The sequence below is a fragment of the Gopherus flavomarginatus genome, chromosome 9 (assembly GCF_025201925.1).
Source record: "Gopherus flavomarginatus isolate rGopFla2 chromosome 9, rGopFla2.mat.asm, whole genome shotgun sequence".
In the NCBI taxonomy this organism is placed as follows: Eukaryota; Metazoa; Chordata; order Testudines; family Testudinidae; genus Gopherus; species Gopherus flavomarginatus.
The window spans coordinates 61,439,256-61,458,047 of record NC_066625.1 but is presented as its reverse complement, the minus strand read 5'-3'; the positions used below and the strand labels follow the sequence as shown (position 1 = coordinate 61,458,047).

The 18,792-nt window shown below is 37.1% G+C and overlaps 1 protein-coding gene across 11 annotated transcripts in view; it reads right to left on the bottom strand.

Annotated features, from left to right (window-relative positions):
- Positions 1 to 1,831: 1,831 nt before the first annotated feature.
- Positions 1,832 to 18,792, bottom strand: part of BNIP2 (BCL2 interacting protein 2) — a 32,384-nt gene continuing 15,423 nt past the window's right edge. For 7 of the 11 annotated variants that reach the window (XM_050967055.1, XM_050967056.1, XM_050967048.1 and 4 more), the window contains 7 exons: positions 17,809 to 17,985; positions 16,849 to 16,951; positions 16,452 to 16,583; positions 15,115 to 15,201; positions 14,883 to 14,981; positions 12,968 to 13,003; positions 6,264 to 9,369 (listed from right to left, as the gene is read on the bottom strand). In XM_050967055.1, the coding sequence (XP_050823012.1) occupies positions 9,327 to 9,369; positions 12,968 to 13,003; positions 14,883 to 14,981; positions 15,115 to 15,201; positions 16,452 to 16,583; positions 16,849 to 16,951; positions 17,809 to 17,985 (677 nt within the window). In that variant the 3' untranslated portion in view covers positions 6,264 to 9,326. Of the gene's footprint in view, positions 4,294 to 6,263; positions 9,370 to 12,967; positions 13,004 to 14,882; positions 14,982 to 15,114; positions 15,202 to 16,451; positions 16,584 to 16,848; positions 16,952 to 17,808; positions 17,986 to 18,792 lie in introns of those variants that run through there. The other 4 variants (XR_007776209.1, XM_050967052.1, XM_050967053.1 and 1 more) reach the window with 4 other exon arrangements.

Below are 18,792 nucleotides of genomic sequence, written 5' to 3'. Positions count from 1 at the left end.
TTACGAAGCGTAGGGCGAGGCTGAGTCTGCGGGCAGGGCCGGTTCCCTTCCCGTGGGGCGGGGGAAGAGGCACAACGGGCCGCGCTGCGCCGGCTGTGACATCCAGCGCCCACGTTATCTCGTGCCCGCCCTGCTGGGCGAATGGGAGAGGGGCGGGCCGGGGCCCAGCCCAGGGCAGTAGAACCCGGTTGAAGTTCGCAGGCAAAGGACGGACTGTGCGGCGGCGAACTATAAACGTTGGTACTGGGCTTTTGCCCGCCTTCCGCCAGCTCCAGCTTGAACAGGGTACAAGTGAGCCTTGTAAATTAGCGGAGGGGAGGGAGGGACATAGCCCCAAGAGCTCATCAGGCAGACCTGGCCTCTAAAAACCAAGTAATAGAGAAGGTGGCTCATGGTAGTCCCAGGCCATGGGGGACTTTGTGACATGATATTTTACACTATATTCGCCCTGGCACAGCATCATTAAGCCTGAAGGTGTCTCAGCTCCACTCAAGCTGAAGGGTTAGAGTGCTATATGCTTTACAAAACTGAATACCATAGCGGGGGGGGGGGGGGAGGGAAAGAGGATTGGGAAGTGCAGCTGAAAGATGGAAGAGCCACTTGAATAAATACATGTATGCACATTTTAATATGATCAATACGGGGCTTGTGAGAAGGCTCAGTGTTCTGCACTGCACTGCCCTTCTTGCTGCTAATAGTCTCTGTAGTGCATTGTCCTGTCAGCACCAGTGCATTTTATAATCACTGTGCAGTCAGACATTTGTATTTGTTCCTCACAATGTATTCATGATAACCAGTTCTCAAACTCTCACTAAAGTGCACTAATGTGATACTCTAGCCTGATTAAGACTGGTGCAGATTTAAAAAGTGCTCATTTCATTTTAGCTAGTTAAAATTTCATTGATAAAGGAATCAATTTAAGGTTAAATATTTTTTGACAAGGGCAAGCTTTTGCTCTAGGCTTACCCACTTTTCAGTTAGTCTAAAATGCTGCCAGAACAATGCATACTTTGCTTTGTCTGCTTCTGCCTTCAACTCTACAAAAAGTTAAACTCTTTGGCCTTTAAGGCCCTGCACAGCTTTGCTCCTATATCCTCCTTCCACCACTTGTGCTCTGCTCAAGATTTGAAACTACCCAAATTCTTAGTTTTATTTCCCCTCCTCAAGCCCCTTTTGATGTAACCATAAGCAACCTATTTCATCATATTTCTATCCCTTTCCTCCAAATACCGTTTGAAAAATGCACTTCTCCCAAAAAGGCCAGGCTGAAAATCCTCAAATTATAATCTGATTACAGTGATACTAACAAGATGTCTTCAAAACATTAAAAAGCAGCACAAGTGAATGTTGATCTCCGCCCTCTATACATTGGCTTTAGATCAGGGAGACCGCAGTGGTTCAGGAGCCAAATTAGCAATTAACATTACCCCAAAGAGCCACAGTAGTGTGAATTCATTGTTTCCTTTACTATACATTCATATTTAAATAGTATGATGGGAAAATTTGTGTGTGTGTGTGTGTGTGTGCGCGCGCGCGCGCACACACACATACACACACTGACCAAGTATTTTATCAAATACAGTTGGTTACTGTAGTAAAAGTATCCCAACTAATAATTAAATTACACAATATTTTACTATCATGTGCTGCAGAGAGCTGAAAGACACATTGAGCAGCTACTTGCAGCTTGGGAGCCTCAATCTCAGAATCACAGCTTTAGATAGTGGCTTTCTGGCGTAGTGACTTTTGCTTTGCAGATAGATGTGAAAACACCAGGCTAACACTGTTCTTCAATCAGGAGCTTAAATCAGGAGAACTTTTAGACAAGTACTTTTCAAAAAGTATTTATTGAATTTTCCACATTTAACCTGTTATTTTAGCCAATTAAAAATACAAGACTCACATAGTTTCCAACAAGTGCTAGATGACATGTTCAGAAATACAAGTATTTCTCACATTACTCCATGACAATGACAACTTGTAAAGTTAAGAAAATAGGGAAGAACATTGCTTCATTTGAAAAGGAAGGAGCTCAGTACATTCAGAAGTAGGTGAAAAGAGTCGTTTCTCAAACCAGTTGAAATTGAAGGGGCAGAAGAGAAATAGTACAGTTACTTCTGTGAGGAGCAGTGGTGGTCATTTAAGCCTTGCACTCCAGATGAAGGTGTTGCCTTTGTAACTAATTCAGAATCTAGAAAGTTAGGATGAAGTACTGGAGACTCAGTAATTCAGGCAACATTACAGCATCTGAGCAATGCATAAACTTTCAACTGTCAGACGCTTTCCACATATGCTTTTGTAGAGGTGAACGTTATTTAATGATTATATTGCAGTAGTGCCCGGAGGCTCCAATGAGTACCCTCATTTTACTAAACATTGTACAGACACGTGATCCCTGCGCTGAAAAGCATAAAGGCTCAGATGTAACAGATATACCGTCCTTTAACAAAATGGATCTCAATGTGAAATGACTCCACACTTCAAAACATATCTAATGTTCAGACCAGTTTAACCCCATGTCTTGGGCTTCCTTCATTCAAAAAGGTGCTTTAGATTAGAATACAGCAGATGCTCCTCAGTCATTCCCTTCCCTAATTAGCTGCAGAACAGCATTGGCTGAAACATCAGAATTTCTTCTATGAATGCTTACTCTAGATATTTACCCAAAAATTTATAGAAAATATAGGCCAACCACACAGTATGTAACGGTAAGGCTGTCTGACAAGACAACATTAATGGTGTCTAAGTGCACACTAATAGTTTCAGTATTGAAGAATCAGGATGCCTCATAATACTGGTACACAAAACCCATTAGTACTCTAACTGAATTGTGAGATTTTGAAGTAGAGAGTTTTATTTCACTGGAGTGGAAGCTATTCCCTTTTTGGCCATAATGCTGTGTCTCAACAATGAGAGAAAAGGAAGCAACCTGACAGAGTATATACACGCTACAAAACACTGCACTCTTATTTTCTAGGTGCAATTTCTAGAGCTGTGCTAATTAATTTTTCAGCTCACTGGTAGTTCTGAAAAAATCTGAATAGAACAAAGTATTTCATGCAATTGAACCCAATTTTTTTTTTTTGAGTTAAGGTTGTTTTTTAAAATAAACTTGAAGGAAATTTGAGAACTTTTTTTTAAAACACTAAAAAACACACCACATTGACTTCCAGATTTTTTGTTGTTTCCTAGCCAAAGCACTTTGTCAAATTCAACTCATATTTGCAAAGTGTGTTGACCCAAAATTTTGCTCAGCTTTAGCAAGTGTATTGCTGTTTGCTTATGTTGTACTGAGGATTCATGTCAATGGAAACCTTTCAGCACAATCTAGAATTCTTAAGTTTTAGAAAGGGGCAAAATTCCTATCTTGTTGTTCATACTGAGAGAAATTCATCCTTAAATGTGAATGCTCCTCTGAGGAAAATGAGTTTTTAAAAGATACTGAACCATGATATAACAGATGGAAGCATAGTTCTTCAGAAAGCTCCTAGGATCTGTTGATAGAACTAAAAACCTCCAAAAAATGATCTGCATCCACATGGATAATTCAGTACTGGTGTTCTCATTGGAACTTTATAAAAAACATCTGTAAAAACATACTAGCTGCCAACTGCTTATTGGTCACCTCTCTAAAGGAGATTGGGAAGTCTCATACTTTTAATCTTCAAAGCATTTTACAAACAAACGTGTGTTCCTGACCAACTGCAGTTAAGCCATTTTCTAACAGCAGAATATAAATGCTGAAGTTCCATCCACAAGGAATGTAGAAATGTTAATCTGAAACTGAAGAAAAGTTATATCTTGAGCAAGAATCTGCTGTTGTGACTCCATAAAGCCTAAATTGACCTGGTTTAAATCACTTCTCCCACACACCCCCCTTTTGCTTCCTAGAAATCCTATTTAAATCTCTTATGCTATTTCTCACTAGAGAATTTTCCAGCAAATTGGAGATGAACTGGCCATTTGGCAAATGAGAGCTTTTATACTCTGTGGAGGTAGTTTTCTGGATAATCATCTAAAAAGACTCTATTAATTCCAAATCTGTCTTACTCACCTAGTCCTTATGAAAACTAAATCTTTATAAAGTTTAAAAAAAGTCTAAAGCAAAAAATTTCAAAATTTGTCAACGCATCACTAATCTTATGAAGTCCGTGATGCTCAGTCAGCACAGATAGGTTTGCTGACATTTGCTCAACCGCAGTAAACAATGGACAGTGATTTACTAATTTACCGTCTAGAATGTAGTCTGCAATAGATAATTCCACAGAAGATACCATCTCTTTCCCTTGATCACTGAAAACAAAGGCAAGTCACAAATGAGAAAATATATCAAGAAGAGGTTTAAGGCTGTGAATACAAGTTACCTATAGTGTTACTTTAAAAAATTTTGTAAGTAAGTGAAAGCCAGTAAATTCCAGATTTAAAAAGCAACATTTTAAAAACCTTGGTGCTTCATGATCGGGGTTTCAGATTGACTAACTTTGGCTGTGTCTCAGTGCTAACTCTTAGTGTAGCCAACATCTTTACACCTAGCAATCATACATTACTACTACTGTACTTCCAATGGAATATCAGCTACAAACCCTTGCTTACCATACTGAGTAAATTTTTCAGAAAGGCCCAGATGACAGAAGCCAAAAACGCATTGATTTTTAAACACAAACTCCTACATTCCTAAGTCACTTTTGAAAATTTTACTTATTGTAAACACAAATCTACAAACATCTCGTATCCACCACCCTGGGCCATCAGCCCAAATATAATCACCTCCACATTAACCATATTGGCAGCAAAATAAAGTTGCTGACATTTTACCACCACATGCTTTATATTCCAGAAACTCACTGAGCATGTCAGCCCAAGTTATATAATGACTGCAATGACTCTCTATTTGCCTCTTGACAGAACTCAGAAACCGCACCATAGAAAAGTATTCCTGCATCTCCTGCTGAAAGTAAAATTCACATTACAAGACAACACAAATCCAAGTCTCCTGTCAGTAAAGCATGGGACAGCGTAAAGCAAGTGGGTGGGAATGCTGGTTCAAAATGAAAGTTGAAGTCTTAGCTATAACTCTTTCCTGTTTTTAAATAGAGATTATGACTTTCCACTAAAGTTGGTCATTATCTTTTAATTCCATCACTGAGAGATGTCAATCCTTTTCAAATTGAGAATGTATTAAAGTTTGAAACCATCAGAATTGTTTGATATCTGCCTACTGTTATTGATGCTGCTGTCCCAGCATTCTGATGACACTTCAGACTGATCCAGATGCTGGGAAATTAGTTGAGACTAGTATTTACAGCTTACCACTGAAATGCATCAAGTTAGTTAGTTTGTTTTATTTGAAGTACTGATCGCAAAGCCTTTGGATTTTAACAGAAATCTGGCAATTGAAATTAAACAAGTTCTTTCTTTGAAACTGCCTTTGTGTTCCAATGGTGAGCTGCATTTTCTCTACATCAAACAATGATAATAGCTTTAGAGCACTTACTATGTGACGTGATTTTTTTTTTTTTAAAATAGCTGTTTGTAGATGTAGCCTTTGGAATCTCATTGCAATACAGCACGATTTGGTTTTGAGTATAATACCCATTTACAATGTTTGAGAAAGTCCCACAATTCATTTAAAATAGCTTTTTAAAAACATGCACGTGAATACTTCACCATTAAAAATAAGGGATGGGTGGCAGAAGGGGGGAAGACTGAAACCAGGAGGGAAGATTCTCCACAGCAGGAAAAAATAAATAATTGGAGATATACCAATCTCCTAGAACTGGAAGGGACCTTGAAAGGTCATTGAGTCCAGTCCCCTGCCTTCTCTAGCAGGACCATGTACTGATTTTTGCCCCAGATCCCTAAGTGGCCCCCTCAAAGATTGAACTCACAACCCTGGTCTTAGCAGGCCAATGCTCAAACCACTGAGCTCCCCCTCCCCCTCCAAAGCTGTGCTGCTTTAGAAGGCAGTAGGATTATGAAAATGACCATTTCTATTTATAGACAAGCTTAGAGAGAGATAGCAAGTGACTATGGATCAGTGTGTGTATACATTTTACAATAAATATTAATGCAACATTAAGATTGAGCATTAAGCACTCAATTCATCAGGTAATGCAGAGCTGAAGTTGAAAATTAAACCTTGTTAGGGACCTCACGCAGCTACAATTGAATTCTAAAATGTAGCCTTTAGAGAAGCATGTTTATTATCCTTCACTTGTGCCTGGTGCATGAAGTTTAACAAGCAGCATATTTAAAAAAAAAAAAAAAAAATCTGTATCTAGTCTTTGCTTCCTGGTTTTTGCTGGGATTCTCAGAGAAGTCCCAGATTGGGAATGCTAAATTCTTAAGTGTTTTGTGGCGAGGGAGGTCTGACTCTTAACAAAAGACACTCATGCGATTTGTTAGTCATCTGAGTTCAATTGAGGAGAAAATTTTATTTGGATTGCATGTAACTCATTTTTCAACACCTAATCACGTTTTACTTCCTTTGCATCTCTGCTATCATAAATCAAATAATGCTCCAGTTTAGAGATTCGGTCAGAAAAATTGCATAGACAAAACTTGATTTTTTTAAACGTGAAAAAGCAAGCAGGGGGAAAAAAAAAAAACAGACTCAGACTTCCTTTGATCATACAATAAAGCAGCAGAAAGGTACAAGCCTTCCCACCCTTTGGAAGTCATCTTTAAAATTATTGAACATTTGGTCAAGTACAAAATACATATAAACTAGGTTTTCCACACAACATATGTACTGTTTAAGATTCTTGGCATGCAACTTTTGTAGGAGGTAAGAGGAAAGGAGAAGTGTGGGGTTAAAGGAAGCAATGAGGAAGATGTAGAAAGAATGTCTATAGCCAGTAGAAATTCTACTGTTTTCCATTTGGAACATCTTCAGCTATTGTGTTCTCTACTACGTACAACAAATGACATATTTCAGTAATCTGAGATATTGATTTAACTGTATCACACTATATCAATGCTAGTCAACTGTCAGACCCTACTTCTAGAAGAACTGCTTTTGGTAGAAGTCATCTTTATCTGAAGAAAAAATTTGAAGTGAGATGGTGACCCCTTCTTCTCCAGGCTTTTAGAGACCTAAATCTATTCAGCTTTAAGACCTGAAAATGAAATAGAAGATTTCCAGATTTGCTTGCATGCACACACCTTGCACTTGGCCAGTCTTGGAATTTTAGTTGCCAGGCTGGGGAAGGTTTCAGCCAGTAAGCTGGAGTTGATATAACTTGATATATAGAACAAGGAATAGAAGTGAGCACCTAGCACTTAATGTAGCTGTTTTCTTTTGTAGATCTCAAAATGCTTTACAAAAAAAGATGAGTATCATTATATCCATTTTATAAGTGGAGAAATGGAGTTATAAGGCAATGAAGTAACTTGCTCATGGTCATCCATCAGGCCCTAACTCCTGAAGAAAGTATCTCCATTTAGGTTCTTTGCTTTCAGACCAAAATAGAAGCCTTATAAAAATGCATACAGGGCAACTTCAAAATAAGGTTGCCTACTTAGGCAGAAGACACAGCATATTAATCTGCACAAACTGCTGATGGAAACAGATGCTGACCTAACCAAAATACGTGTGCCTTGAGACGGATTCCTCTGAAGCATGTGTGTTAAATAGATCTGTTAAGTTCAGATGTAGACTACTGGCCTGATCCGGCATCAGAATTAGCTAGTACTGCACCTATGCATAGTTGATTAGAGACATCGAGGAGTCTGCAAGGATCCAAAGGTTAGTAAATCCCAGTTGTATGATTACCCTATGAGCCTTATACCTCACTGATAAGTAGCCATCCAGTTGAAACCTACCTTACTTTTGTAAGTATACCAGATTTATTTTGACTGTGTGTAAGAACTGTGATACTACTATTTCCAAGAATATACAGTTTAGAAGTGTGGAATAATATCAGATGGGGATTTTTGATTATGATTAAGACAAAAGTAGTGAGCACTGCAGTAAAAAAGTGTAAATATTTAATGCTTGTTACAATGTCACTTAAATGTTTTTCTGAATGGATTTATGTGCACATATCAACAGGCAAAATAGGCATGATTGACATTTTCATTACATGATTCACCCAGAACAAAGTATAATTTAGCTATGCTAACAGAACCTACAAAAGTCAATTTATGTGCCCAAGAACACCAAGTGAAAACTTGTGGATATATCTTGAATAACCACAGCAAAAAACAGACTCATTACATTCTTTAAAGTGAATTTAGTGCTTATGGGAAGTGCCATATAGCACTGGAGATGGAAGATCTCCATCTACAAAGTAAAGGCAATGCAAGATTTTCCACACTTCCTCTCCAGGATACTTCAATCTTGACCTGAGTGGATAACTTTTATGGTTGAAGGGACAGTTCAGCTCCATGCCCATGCAATTCTGTGTATGCTGAAACTGAACACAGTTTCACTTAGTGCCAACTGACACTCATCCAAGAGTAACAGGACTGAGTTCCTTTCACACTGATCACTGACTAGACAGCTTTTATCTACTGAACACCTGAGCAGAATTTAAACTAGTGACCTAACGATGAAAAGCTCATTATGCTATTAGTCATTTGAACTATTTAGTCCCCAATATGGCTTAACTAGGCCAAAAGGTAGTAGCCAATAAGCTGAAATTCACAGAGCCACAAATCTGTATTTTGAAGAAAAACAAAAAACACCAAAGCTCAAGATCATTCTGGCAGTGTAAATGAGTTCTACTTGTATTAGATACAGGAACAAAAATGATTATCTTCACATTTCTGAGACAACTGCACTAAGTGAACACCAGCATCTAAAAATCATTAGGTTTCTAAATCACTCAGGAAATGGATTAACTATTTACAGCAAAAAACATTCATCATGCACTTTACAAAATAATGACAGCGCACATTTATGGCCTTGTCTACTTGCAAAAGAATTCATTCTGCAAGCAAACATTATAAAATATTGCTCAAAGAGTCATAAAAATATATTATCTCTTTCCTTTAACATTTAGGTATATAAATATTTTACTGAAGAACATGCATCATTTAGATAATTGCAAGAATGCCTCCTATAAACATATGGTTCTTTGACATTTAACAGTATAAAATGATTACATGGTAAAGTAGCTATTAAAGTCAAGAATTAAACCCAAGATTTGCAAACCAATCCTTTAGAGAACAGTCCCTTGTGTACAAGTCCAGAGATATATCAAGGCACCTTTTATAACAGGTTACATAATAAAGGCTAATGAATGCATTGTAAATGCAAAAACAAAAAACAGATCATTCCACCTGCACAGTCTTCCTTCTTGTCTGGACTCCAAACTTATTGTTCACTTTTCTGTTCTTGTTTCCCCATCAAGCTCTTGGTCAATTCTGTTTAATAAAAAATAAATTATAATATAAATTACAAATTCAGTAGTCTGTTACTTTCTATATTAGGAAAAAAGCTGATCTTAACAGGAGAATTAAAGTTTTTATATAGAAAAGGTTTTTAGTAAATATCATTCAACTGTTAAAAAACAAAACATCAGTGAAGTGGGTTCAGTTACAGCAAAATGTTAAAGATCCACCTTGTTACTGCCTCCTAAAATTATAGATTTTAAAGATGGGTCAAGAAGTGTTTTCAAGCAACAATAGATATGGTATTTGGAAGAAAAAAGTATTAGGAAAATGAAATATCAAATTTGGCCATGTTGCAAGGGAAGCAGGTTGCTCTTTCATTTATCAATAAAGTGACTAGAATGTAAGCCTCTAAGACATGCAATAAAATGAAACAGTTTTAAGACTAGAATGCAGTTTATATTGGCAAATACGAGCCTGTCAAAACTGTAAACAATGGGTTCTTTTTGTTTGTTTGTTTTTTAAGAAAAACTGTTAAATATTAAGCTGAAAGAACAGTGTGGTTGTGCCAACACTGTTTCCTTTACTACATACATTTTTAAAGTTTCACAGAATTGTTTTCTAAACAATTAGTACAAATAATGTCCATTGTATTGATCCCTGCTATTTTGAAATAAGTTGTATTCAATTAGTTACTATATAGAGTTAGATTTATTAAAAATATGTAATTCATTCTTTGTATCTAGTCTGTGTGTATGCAGGATATCAGATAGCACTTTAGAGTCACTCGGGTAAACTTATGTGCTATTCAGCTAGGATGCAGTGTGGGCTAGCACATTGAACATGGTACTGTGTAGACCTGGATTCTAGTCCTGGCTCCGAGCACTGACTCTTTGGGGAAGTCATTTAATCTCCATTCCTTTTAGCTTTCCCTCTGCAAGATGAGGATAATGACTGGTTATGGGTTTTTTTTGTTCTGTTGTTTTTCAGGGGAGGAAGTCTCTAGGCCTACTATGCATCCTCTTGCTTAATCAACTGGTGAGTGAAGGAATCTACATCAACAATTTCTGCATAATTTAAGATTTCTTTTTAGTAAAGTTTCTGGCTCTTATGGCTGCTAGGAGAACCTCTGAAGTGTGAGCTGACATATGCTGTCCTGCTGAGTGTGCAGCCAGCTTCAGTCCACTGTTTCTCATGACATTCCCAAAAAGCACAATGAAGTTAACAAGATTCAGATAAGTTTCTGCCTACAGGATTCTGAACAGCAGTTGTGAAACTGACAAGAACACTGCCAGTTTCACTATGTTGCAGCTAGGGAAAGATATGAACAACAGTGGAAGTACTTACAGGAAAGTGACTAAAAAAAGGCTTGGGAAAGAGTAGAGTAGCAAGCACCCTTCTTACTCTCCATCAGCCAAGAGGCTCTGAAGTTGGAGGATGAGAAAAAGCTCCTTCCAAGCAGCTAGAAAGGGACAACAGTTTTTAAGTCCATCAGCCAGAGACCCACAAAAGAGAAAAAGGTGCTGTCCTTGCTTATGAATCCCACTTCCCTCTCTGTTCCCAACAACTGGGGCATGGTTACTGGCTTCTCACCAGGCCATTGTCCACTGACACATCTGGTGTGTGTGGGCATTCATCTTTCATGCTACCTAAGCCTAAACTGCATCCTAAAATTAATGCAATCAGGGGCAGAGGTTCCGTAAATAAACCACAAAAAGAAATGGTGAACATAATGCATTGCCTAAAACACCCAGTGATTTCATTTAAGACTATGATTGTACTTTTGTCATAGACTAACTCTTCTGGCTTAATCTAATGGCTCAACAGCTTCAAATTTTACTTAAAGCAATTACTTTTTCACAAGGGCTTTTATCGTACATGCTTACTGCACTTATACTATAATCTGATGAAAGGGGGGGGAAAAAAGGAGTCCTCTCTCCCCTAGCCATTGAGAGGAGGGGGGAAGGGGTGACTTGTAAAACACCAAAATCTGAAGAAATAGGGCTTAAAAACTGCACAGCTGTATCTGAAAGTGTTGCTCTTTACTTGCTCAGTATGTTACCCTGCAACACTTCTTAATCCAGTTGCAGAGTAAAGCATGTACTTCTGTGATCTGACTCTGTCTTTTAAAGGTGAGTTAAGTAATTCCCAAAGGAAATTATGTACATCAAGTGTAACAGGATACTGGCAACTTTAAACCAAAAGAATCCACAATGATGTCTGGAGGATTTTTAAATTACTGTTATTGCAGTTAACTCCCATGATTATTATAACAGACTATGGGGGGAAAAGCACATTTGTTGTCGAATACACAAAGTAAACACTATCTAGTTAGATCCATTTTTACTCCGCTATAATCAGATTTTCACACAGTAACGTAAAAGAAACAGTTGGGAAAAAGTGACTGTAGGTGGAATATTGAGGGGAGGGACTCAGTAAGTTGAACCTGAGACCTGAAATTTAAAGTGGATATTCCTTTTAAAGGCTCAATTCTATACCCACTGCAGTCTATGGCAACCCTCCCAATCGAAAAGAACTGGGTCTATAGACAGTCAAAATACCAGACATTAACAAGGTGAAGCAAGTTAGAGTTGCTGTGAGAACTGTAACTGAATTTTCTGTAGTTGGTACCTTTATAATCTCAGCTATAATACTGCAGAATTAAATACTGCAGAATTAAAGTTTACAGTTTTTCACACAGACTGACATTTTATGCTTTTCCACTAGCTTTACACTTTGTTTTTTTATGAAAGCTAGTAAAATCCACAGGGAAAAGTTATTTTTGACAGGTTTAGTTCTTAATACCTTTTCTCTTTCCCATCTTCCGACTTACAATGACATGTTTACAGAAAGTGACTTGTCCCTAAACAGTTTATTGTTATGCACATGCTCAGAATGAAAGTTTAAAGTTAGAAGCAGAGTGTTTTAGTGAGGTTATTGGTAGACACACTGAATGGCAATTACTCCTTTGTTTTAAATATTTTTTCAGATGCAGGAATTGCTTGAATTGTTAGCAGGCCACTTACGTTTCAGCATACAGAAAATCCAATATTAATTAGCAAGGAATCTAGGCACTGCAAATACAAACAGCACTGACTAAAATATAAACTCATTTAGGACCTGTGCAAGTTAGATATCTTGAAAATAACTGAAATTAGTGAATATTGAATAAAGCAAGATAGAAATTCTCATCCTGAAATTTGTAAGAAGTTGTTTTGCTAGTAACTTCTACAATTGTAGCAGTTTGGCATTTAGAAATTAACTAAGCATTCAAACAGTTACCTATTCTTAAAAACAAACTTAGTTTGTTCAAGCAGGTTTAAATATACATACAACTTTTTGCCTTTTTGAAGATGCAGCTCAAAGTCAATATATCCCCTTAATAAAAGCATCTCTGAAGGGAAAAAATATTGACAGATTACAAACCCGTCCATGGTTTACACTTCTATATGGAGCTCTCTTACAAGTTATATTTACCATAACTACTTCAAAACTCAAGCTTAGTCATTAGTGCATGTTTATATTTACAAATGCTTGTTCATGTCTGCAAGCCAACCAATTGGGAAAGTTAGTTTGTGCAGCGCAAGTGGTCTTGTCTAGATGCATCCCTAAGTAAGGTGTGCATATATACCTTTTGTGTTTCTTTCTAAACTTTTCTTCTTCATACCTTAGTGGGGAAAAGTTTGATTTCAGTAAGTACAAGATATGAAGGCCAACCAAACTCAAAAACAAGTGTTAAATGTTCTTCACGGAACATTTCTTGAAACTAGTATAGTTATTTAGAGAATAAAATCATGAATATATACTAGTTTTAAATAAAATGCAGAACTAGCAGAGATTTAGTTGCTGTGTGGTAACAGTAGTAAAGTACACTATTTAGTCCATTCTGATCTACCTCAAAATCCAGAGACCTTATGACCTAATTTTGAAGTACAGCTCAAAGTGTCATATTCCCCAACATAGAAGTGTGGCAAAATGTTCTGGTATCTAGAACCCTGTGGACCAGCAAGCTTGGTCTCTGCGCAAGATCAGTGCTTGATGCAACCAGCTGCAATAATGATCAAGGCTGTCTTGTAAACCTTAGGAGGACATAAATCTGTTCATTTCGCAAATCCTCTGCTTTTGAAGGGAATTTGTTCTAGGCAGAGTTTATGTTAATTTTGTGCCTTTTCCACAGAAAGACACATTCTGCATGTATTACAAAATGTTCAGTTTTGCAATTTGTACCAGCTAGACATTTATCCCTGGCTATGTCTACACTACTGCAGTAAGTTGACTTAAGTTATGCTACTCCAGCTACGTAAATAACGTAGCTGGAGTCGACGTAGCTTAGGTTGAGTTACTATGGCGTCTCCACTGCTCTGGGTCGACGAGACCTTACTCTTCTTGTTCGGGGTGGAGTACTGGGGTCGACCAAAGAGCAATCTGCGACTGATTTGGCAGATCTTCACTAGACCCGCTAAATCAACCCCCGGTGCATCTATCACCAGAGTATGGATCCGGCTGTAGTGTAGACATCGCCTATGTCAGCGTTTCAACAGCAACACATGCCTTGTGACCATGAGGTGATTATTCTAATACCTTCCTTATGTGGCTTTCAGTTCAAAGTAATAATCAACATTGCTATTACATTTTGAGTGAGCTATAAAAGCAAAGGCACACCCTTACTACCCTAGATTCTTTAGGCCAATTGCCTACGAGGTAGAAGTTCAACTTCAAATTGCCACCATGGGTTCTTAGGATCCTAACTGTTGCTCTGGATGCATCAGCTCTACTTTGTGAGCATCATGCTGTTGAGTACCCACACAGAGCCTGGTGCTAAAAAAATTCCACCATCATACCTGAAGCTGGCAGGCAGATGTGTTTTTTCTGTGGTGGGCCAATTGGTTTGGAAAGCACCCTTTGACAGCTCTTATTTCACTGATTCCCACTTCAAAAAAGACCATAAAGCTGCCCCTCCTTTCAAGGATTTTTAGAATCACTATTTTTAGGCTTATGTTTATAGTCTTTTCCATCTCTTCTCTCATTGTCAAATGGATTCCTTATTTGTCTGTTGTACATTTCATCGCTTAGACTGTTTTGCTTTTATTCTGCTGTGCAACACCTCAAATGTTTTGGCTGAGTACTACATAAAAGGGCTTATAATGTAAGCACCTGCAAGACCAGCATTTCTCACAATAGCAAGGCAACTTAAATACCAAAGGAAAAGAAGAGTTTCATAGAGGTCTTTTGTGCATTATGATTTTATGATTCTGCAAGACTAGTTCATACTCAGTATAATGTAGCAATTATATAAACCATACAGCTAAGTATTATTTCATTGTCATGCTCTGGGTACCATTATGTTGCTGCATGCAAAGTAGAAATTTAATACCCTCACAACTCTAGCACAAAGAGAGACTCTGCCTCTTGACGGCAAGAGTACCACTCTTCTAGATTAATGTCAATTTATAGACATGTTGTTGAAAATCCACATAATTTAGTAAGTTTTCACATTTGTGCTCTATACCAAGCACAACTTTGCATGGTTGAATAATAAAACGTACTGTTTTATGCACTCTGGTATGCCAACGTATTCCATGGGGATGAGTTCAGCGAGCTCTGCCAGGGTAAAGACATATCTAATTTTTTGGCTGAATTTTGAGCTGTGGAAGAACAAATATAAAGAACAATTACTAAAATGTTGAATACATCTTTAAATATTAAGTATTACTTTCTGAAATTTAAGTACTAATACATTTGTATTTTCTTTAAATGAAGTAATTTCCAGAATATTACCTAATAAAAGGTTTTGTGATGGCCAGAAGTGTTCTGATAAACCAAGAAGGATGAACTATTATTAACGATTTCAGGTTTTTCCTTAACCTAAAGAATTCAAGTATTGAACACCAGTGTTAAGGAACAAAATGAATCAAAAAAGCAATGCATTTTATATAAAAAGTACAAGTGTTCAGTTATTGTATAATTGCCACTTCTCTGTGTCATATGTAATCTAATGAGTAAACTCCTAGTGAACAGACACTCCATTGTCATCATCTTGTCTACCAAAGTTGAATAAAAACTAGCAAAACCAGGTTATGTTGAATTTGTCATGAGCAGACAGTTGGAGTATCAGATCGTGATGAGTAAGAACTAAGAAAAAGTTAGCCAGTGAAGAGTTTTTTGGCCAAATATTAGTGGTATGTCTCAAGGACCAACATAGACAACTCATGCTTCCACACGTTTTAACAACCTCTCTCCAAGAGAGGAAAGAGTGAGGTTCACTTGGGAAATGGGTATCTGTATAATGAATGAGATAAAAAGAGCAATAAGGAGAGGAAAGTGGAAAAGGGCTGCTTTAACGATGATATGCGAGACCAACACCAATGTGTTTTCTGGGGGAAATGGACTGCTAACAGCAGCTTCAATATTTTGGAATCTTACGTTACAGAGTTGCGTATCCACTTGTCAGATAAGTTAAATTTAACTTGACTTCTCAGCCAATAAGAAATTTCAAATCCAGATTTGGTGTATAAAACGCCGCCCCCCCCCCCCGCCCCCCGCCCGTTTGTGCAACCCCCCCAGGATAAATGTAATCTAACTGCAAGCTCAGCAAATGGGGTCTGCTTAGACTTTTACTGTAAACACTCATGGGAACAGTTCAGCTGGAAAGAAGCATTTTTTGCTGCCTCTTACTATAGCTGTGCAAAAGGTTACAAGTACCTTTTCATTCTAGTCTTTCCTTTTACAGTTGACATTGACTTGTTCAACAGTGTGACAACTTTCCTGCAAAATTATTCAGGAAGCTCACTTTAAATAAGACCATACAGTACACTGTGAAACCTTTATTCAGTAGTATTTCACAAAGCAATTGTATGATTGATGGAAACAGTTTTGAAAAGCATTTTCATTTGAAATTAAATGAAATTCTCCAGCAGTATTTCTGCCTTGGCGCTTCAGTGCCTAAATCATACCAGTGGGAATCAGGACAATTGTCGCAGGGTTCAGCATTATCCAAAGCCTTGCAGACTTAAATTCACAATATGCTAATTAACAATTTTCACAAAATACAGATAATGAAAGAAAAGTGATATAAAGGGATTTCTAGATACCATTGTAATAGAATTTTATCTTACCTTCTATCAATTTGCTGGTAACATTTCCTGAGCCAGCCTAAACTTGGCATTTTTCTCCGTGTTGTAGCACCATTTAAATAAACTATCATATAGTTCTCTGCTACTAACAGTTCTAAAGTGCCAATAACATATCTGTAACAACAAGTAAGGAAAAAGCTTTCAAATGAAAAACTGAGTGACAGTTAAAGTGCAAATTAAAGAATTTATATTTTTATAAAGGCTCAAAGGCTACAGAAAAAAAATTAAATATCTTAGCCTAGTTTGGTATTTCCCGAAAATAAAATTTCATGTAAAAAACAGAAGAGGCTGATAGCCCTTTTTGCATTGACGGAACTCTACTATGAGATCATTTACGTCATTTGTGGACAATTCTTAATGGCAAAAAAAGACTACTTACTTAAATAGATTATCCATTAGATATCTGTAGTTAGGCTGACCGCTTTCAGGCATAAAGCAAACAGCAAACACAACAATAGCATTTAACCCATCACCATAATAACCTAAAAGGGAAAACAAAAATTAATAGCAAGTAAAGTAAAGTAAAAAGTAATGGAGAAGTCTAAGCACACTGATCAAATTCTACCCTAGTAAACACTGCACTTTTGTGCTTTTTCATCATCTATTTCAAAGTGCTTTATAGATGAAATAATAGAGGCACAAAAAAAGGCTAAGACGACACCATCCATTTTATAAAAGCGTGTCTATTTTTTTTTAAATTTACTGTTACTCAGATAGCTAAATTTTACTATAAATGAAAGATGCTCTAATTTCTATTAGCATGTTTACTTTATGTATTTTACACTATTTGCATGTAGTCAATTTCCCTTCTGAATGGATTTTTACATACACCACAGGGGAAGACAGACATTAAACTGGACAGTGACTGTAAAACCATAAAAGCTGTTATGGGGGTCTACAAAGGCTGCGATAGCACTCAAACCTATATTTAAAAAAAAAAGAAAAACTGGTTAAACTGGCAATCCACATATTGAAATGCAGATAACTAGTCTGTCACTACAGCAAGTTCAGTCCGGAAGAGTTAAATGTACTCCATACATTTTGTTCTTTTAATTTATTTTAACATGCACCTCTCTTTTTTGGTCCCATTTTGGTTTTCACTAGTTAACAAGTTTTTAAAAAAAGTTCAAAAGTTTCACTAGTTTTCATCAAGACTAGGGTAGCTTTTTTTAAGCCAACATCCCTAATATACCCATATGCCTTGCTACTGCAGCTCATGACATGGAAGATCTAGGAATTCCTCAATACTTACTACCACTTAAGTCTGTCCCCCCCTCCCACTTTGTTGGGTGTCCTAATTTATAGGGGCTACCCCTCAGCCCATGTCATTAATCCTTACCTCCATGGCTGATAACCTTTTTATAGGGTTCAATTGCCTTCATGTCTACCCTGTGATCCTGTTCTCCAATCCTGAACATACGCCAGCGTCGCCCGTCATCTCTCTCCTCTGCAGCAGTGTATTCAGGAAGCGATCCTTTTCTCATTACTTCAGTAGTTTTTGGTTTTGGAAGATCATCTGTCAACATTAAAATACACCTGTTATCCATGATGATCTTTAACATGATAGTACCAATCAAATCGCAAGTTAACCACTTCATTCTGTTTGGATTATTATAACTTTCTATATCATCAGCCAGAAATACCTGACTTAGTTCCATCACTAGAAGATACTGTGTTAGATGTCTCTATACAGTATGCTGATAAATATTGGGCTCTTGGCTGTGTTTTATATGAAGCTGCCTGACCTCTTAAATTTCTGAGTATGTAGAATGCCTTTTAGGGAAAGTACATATGCTTTTAAAACATTTGTTACCATAAATGCTGCCAAATTAGATACAAAGTGGTTAACTTCAATTATTATGTTTTGTTTGATCAGAGATTTACATGGTAAAGCATAATTTAATACATTGATAATAGCTGGTAAGCAGACATGCAAATAAATCTTGCAGAAATTAAAGCTAAAAATACATATGTTCAAAATAATTGAAATTTATGCTAAAAAGAGCAATCTTCAGAAAAGATATTTCTAAAAAAATCATGATTCTTTGAATTTTAGTCGCACAGACCTTACCAAAAGTGAGAAAAACCTACTGCATGTTAGTTGTCTGTTTCCAAGACAAAGCTGTTAATGGAAACTATCCTTCCAGGAAAATGAAGACAGCAGCATTAAAGAAAGAAAAGACAGAAACCCTTTTCAGCAACTTTTTGTAACAAACTAACTGGAATATTTCCTGAATCATGTTATAAAGTTATCCATAAACACCAAACCATATTCCCTAAGGCTGTAAAATATGGCCAACCCACCACACACCTACACCCATAT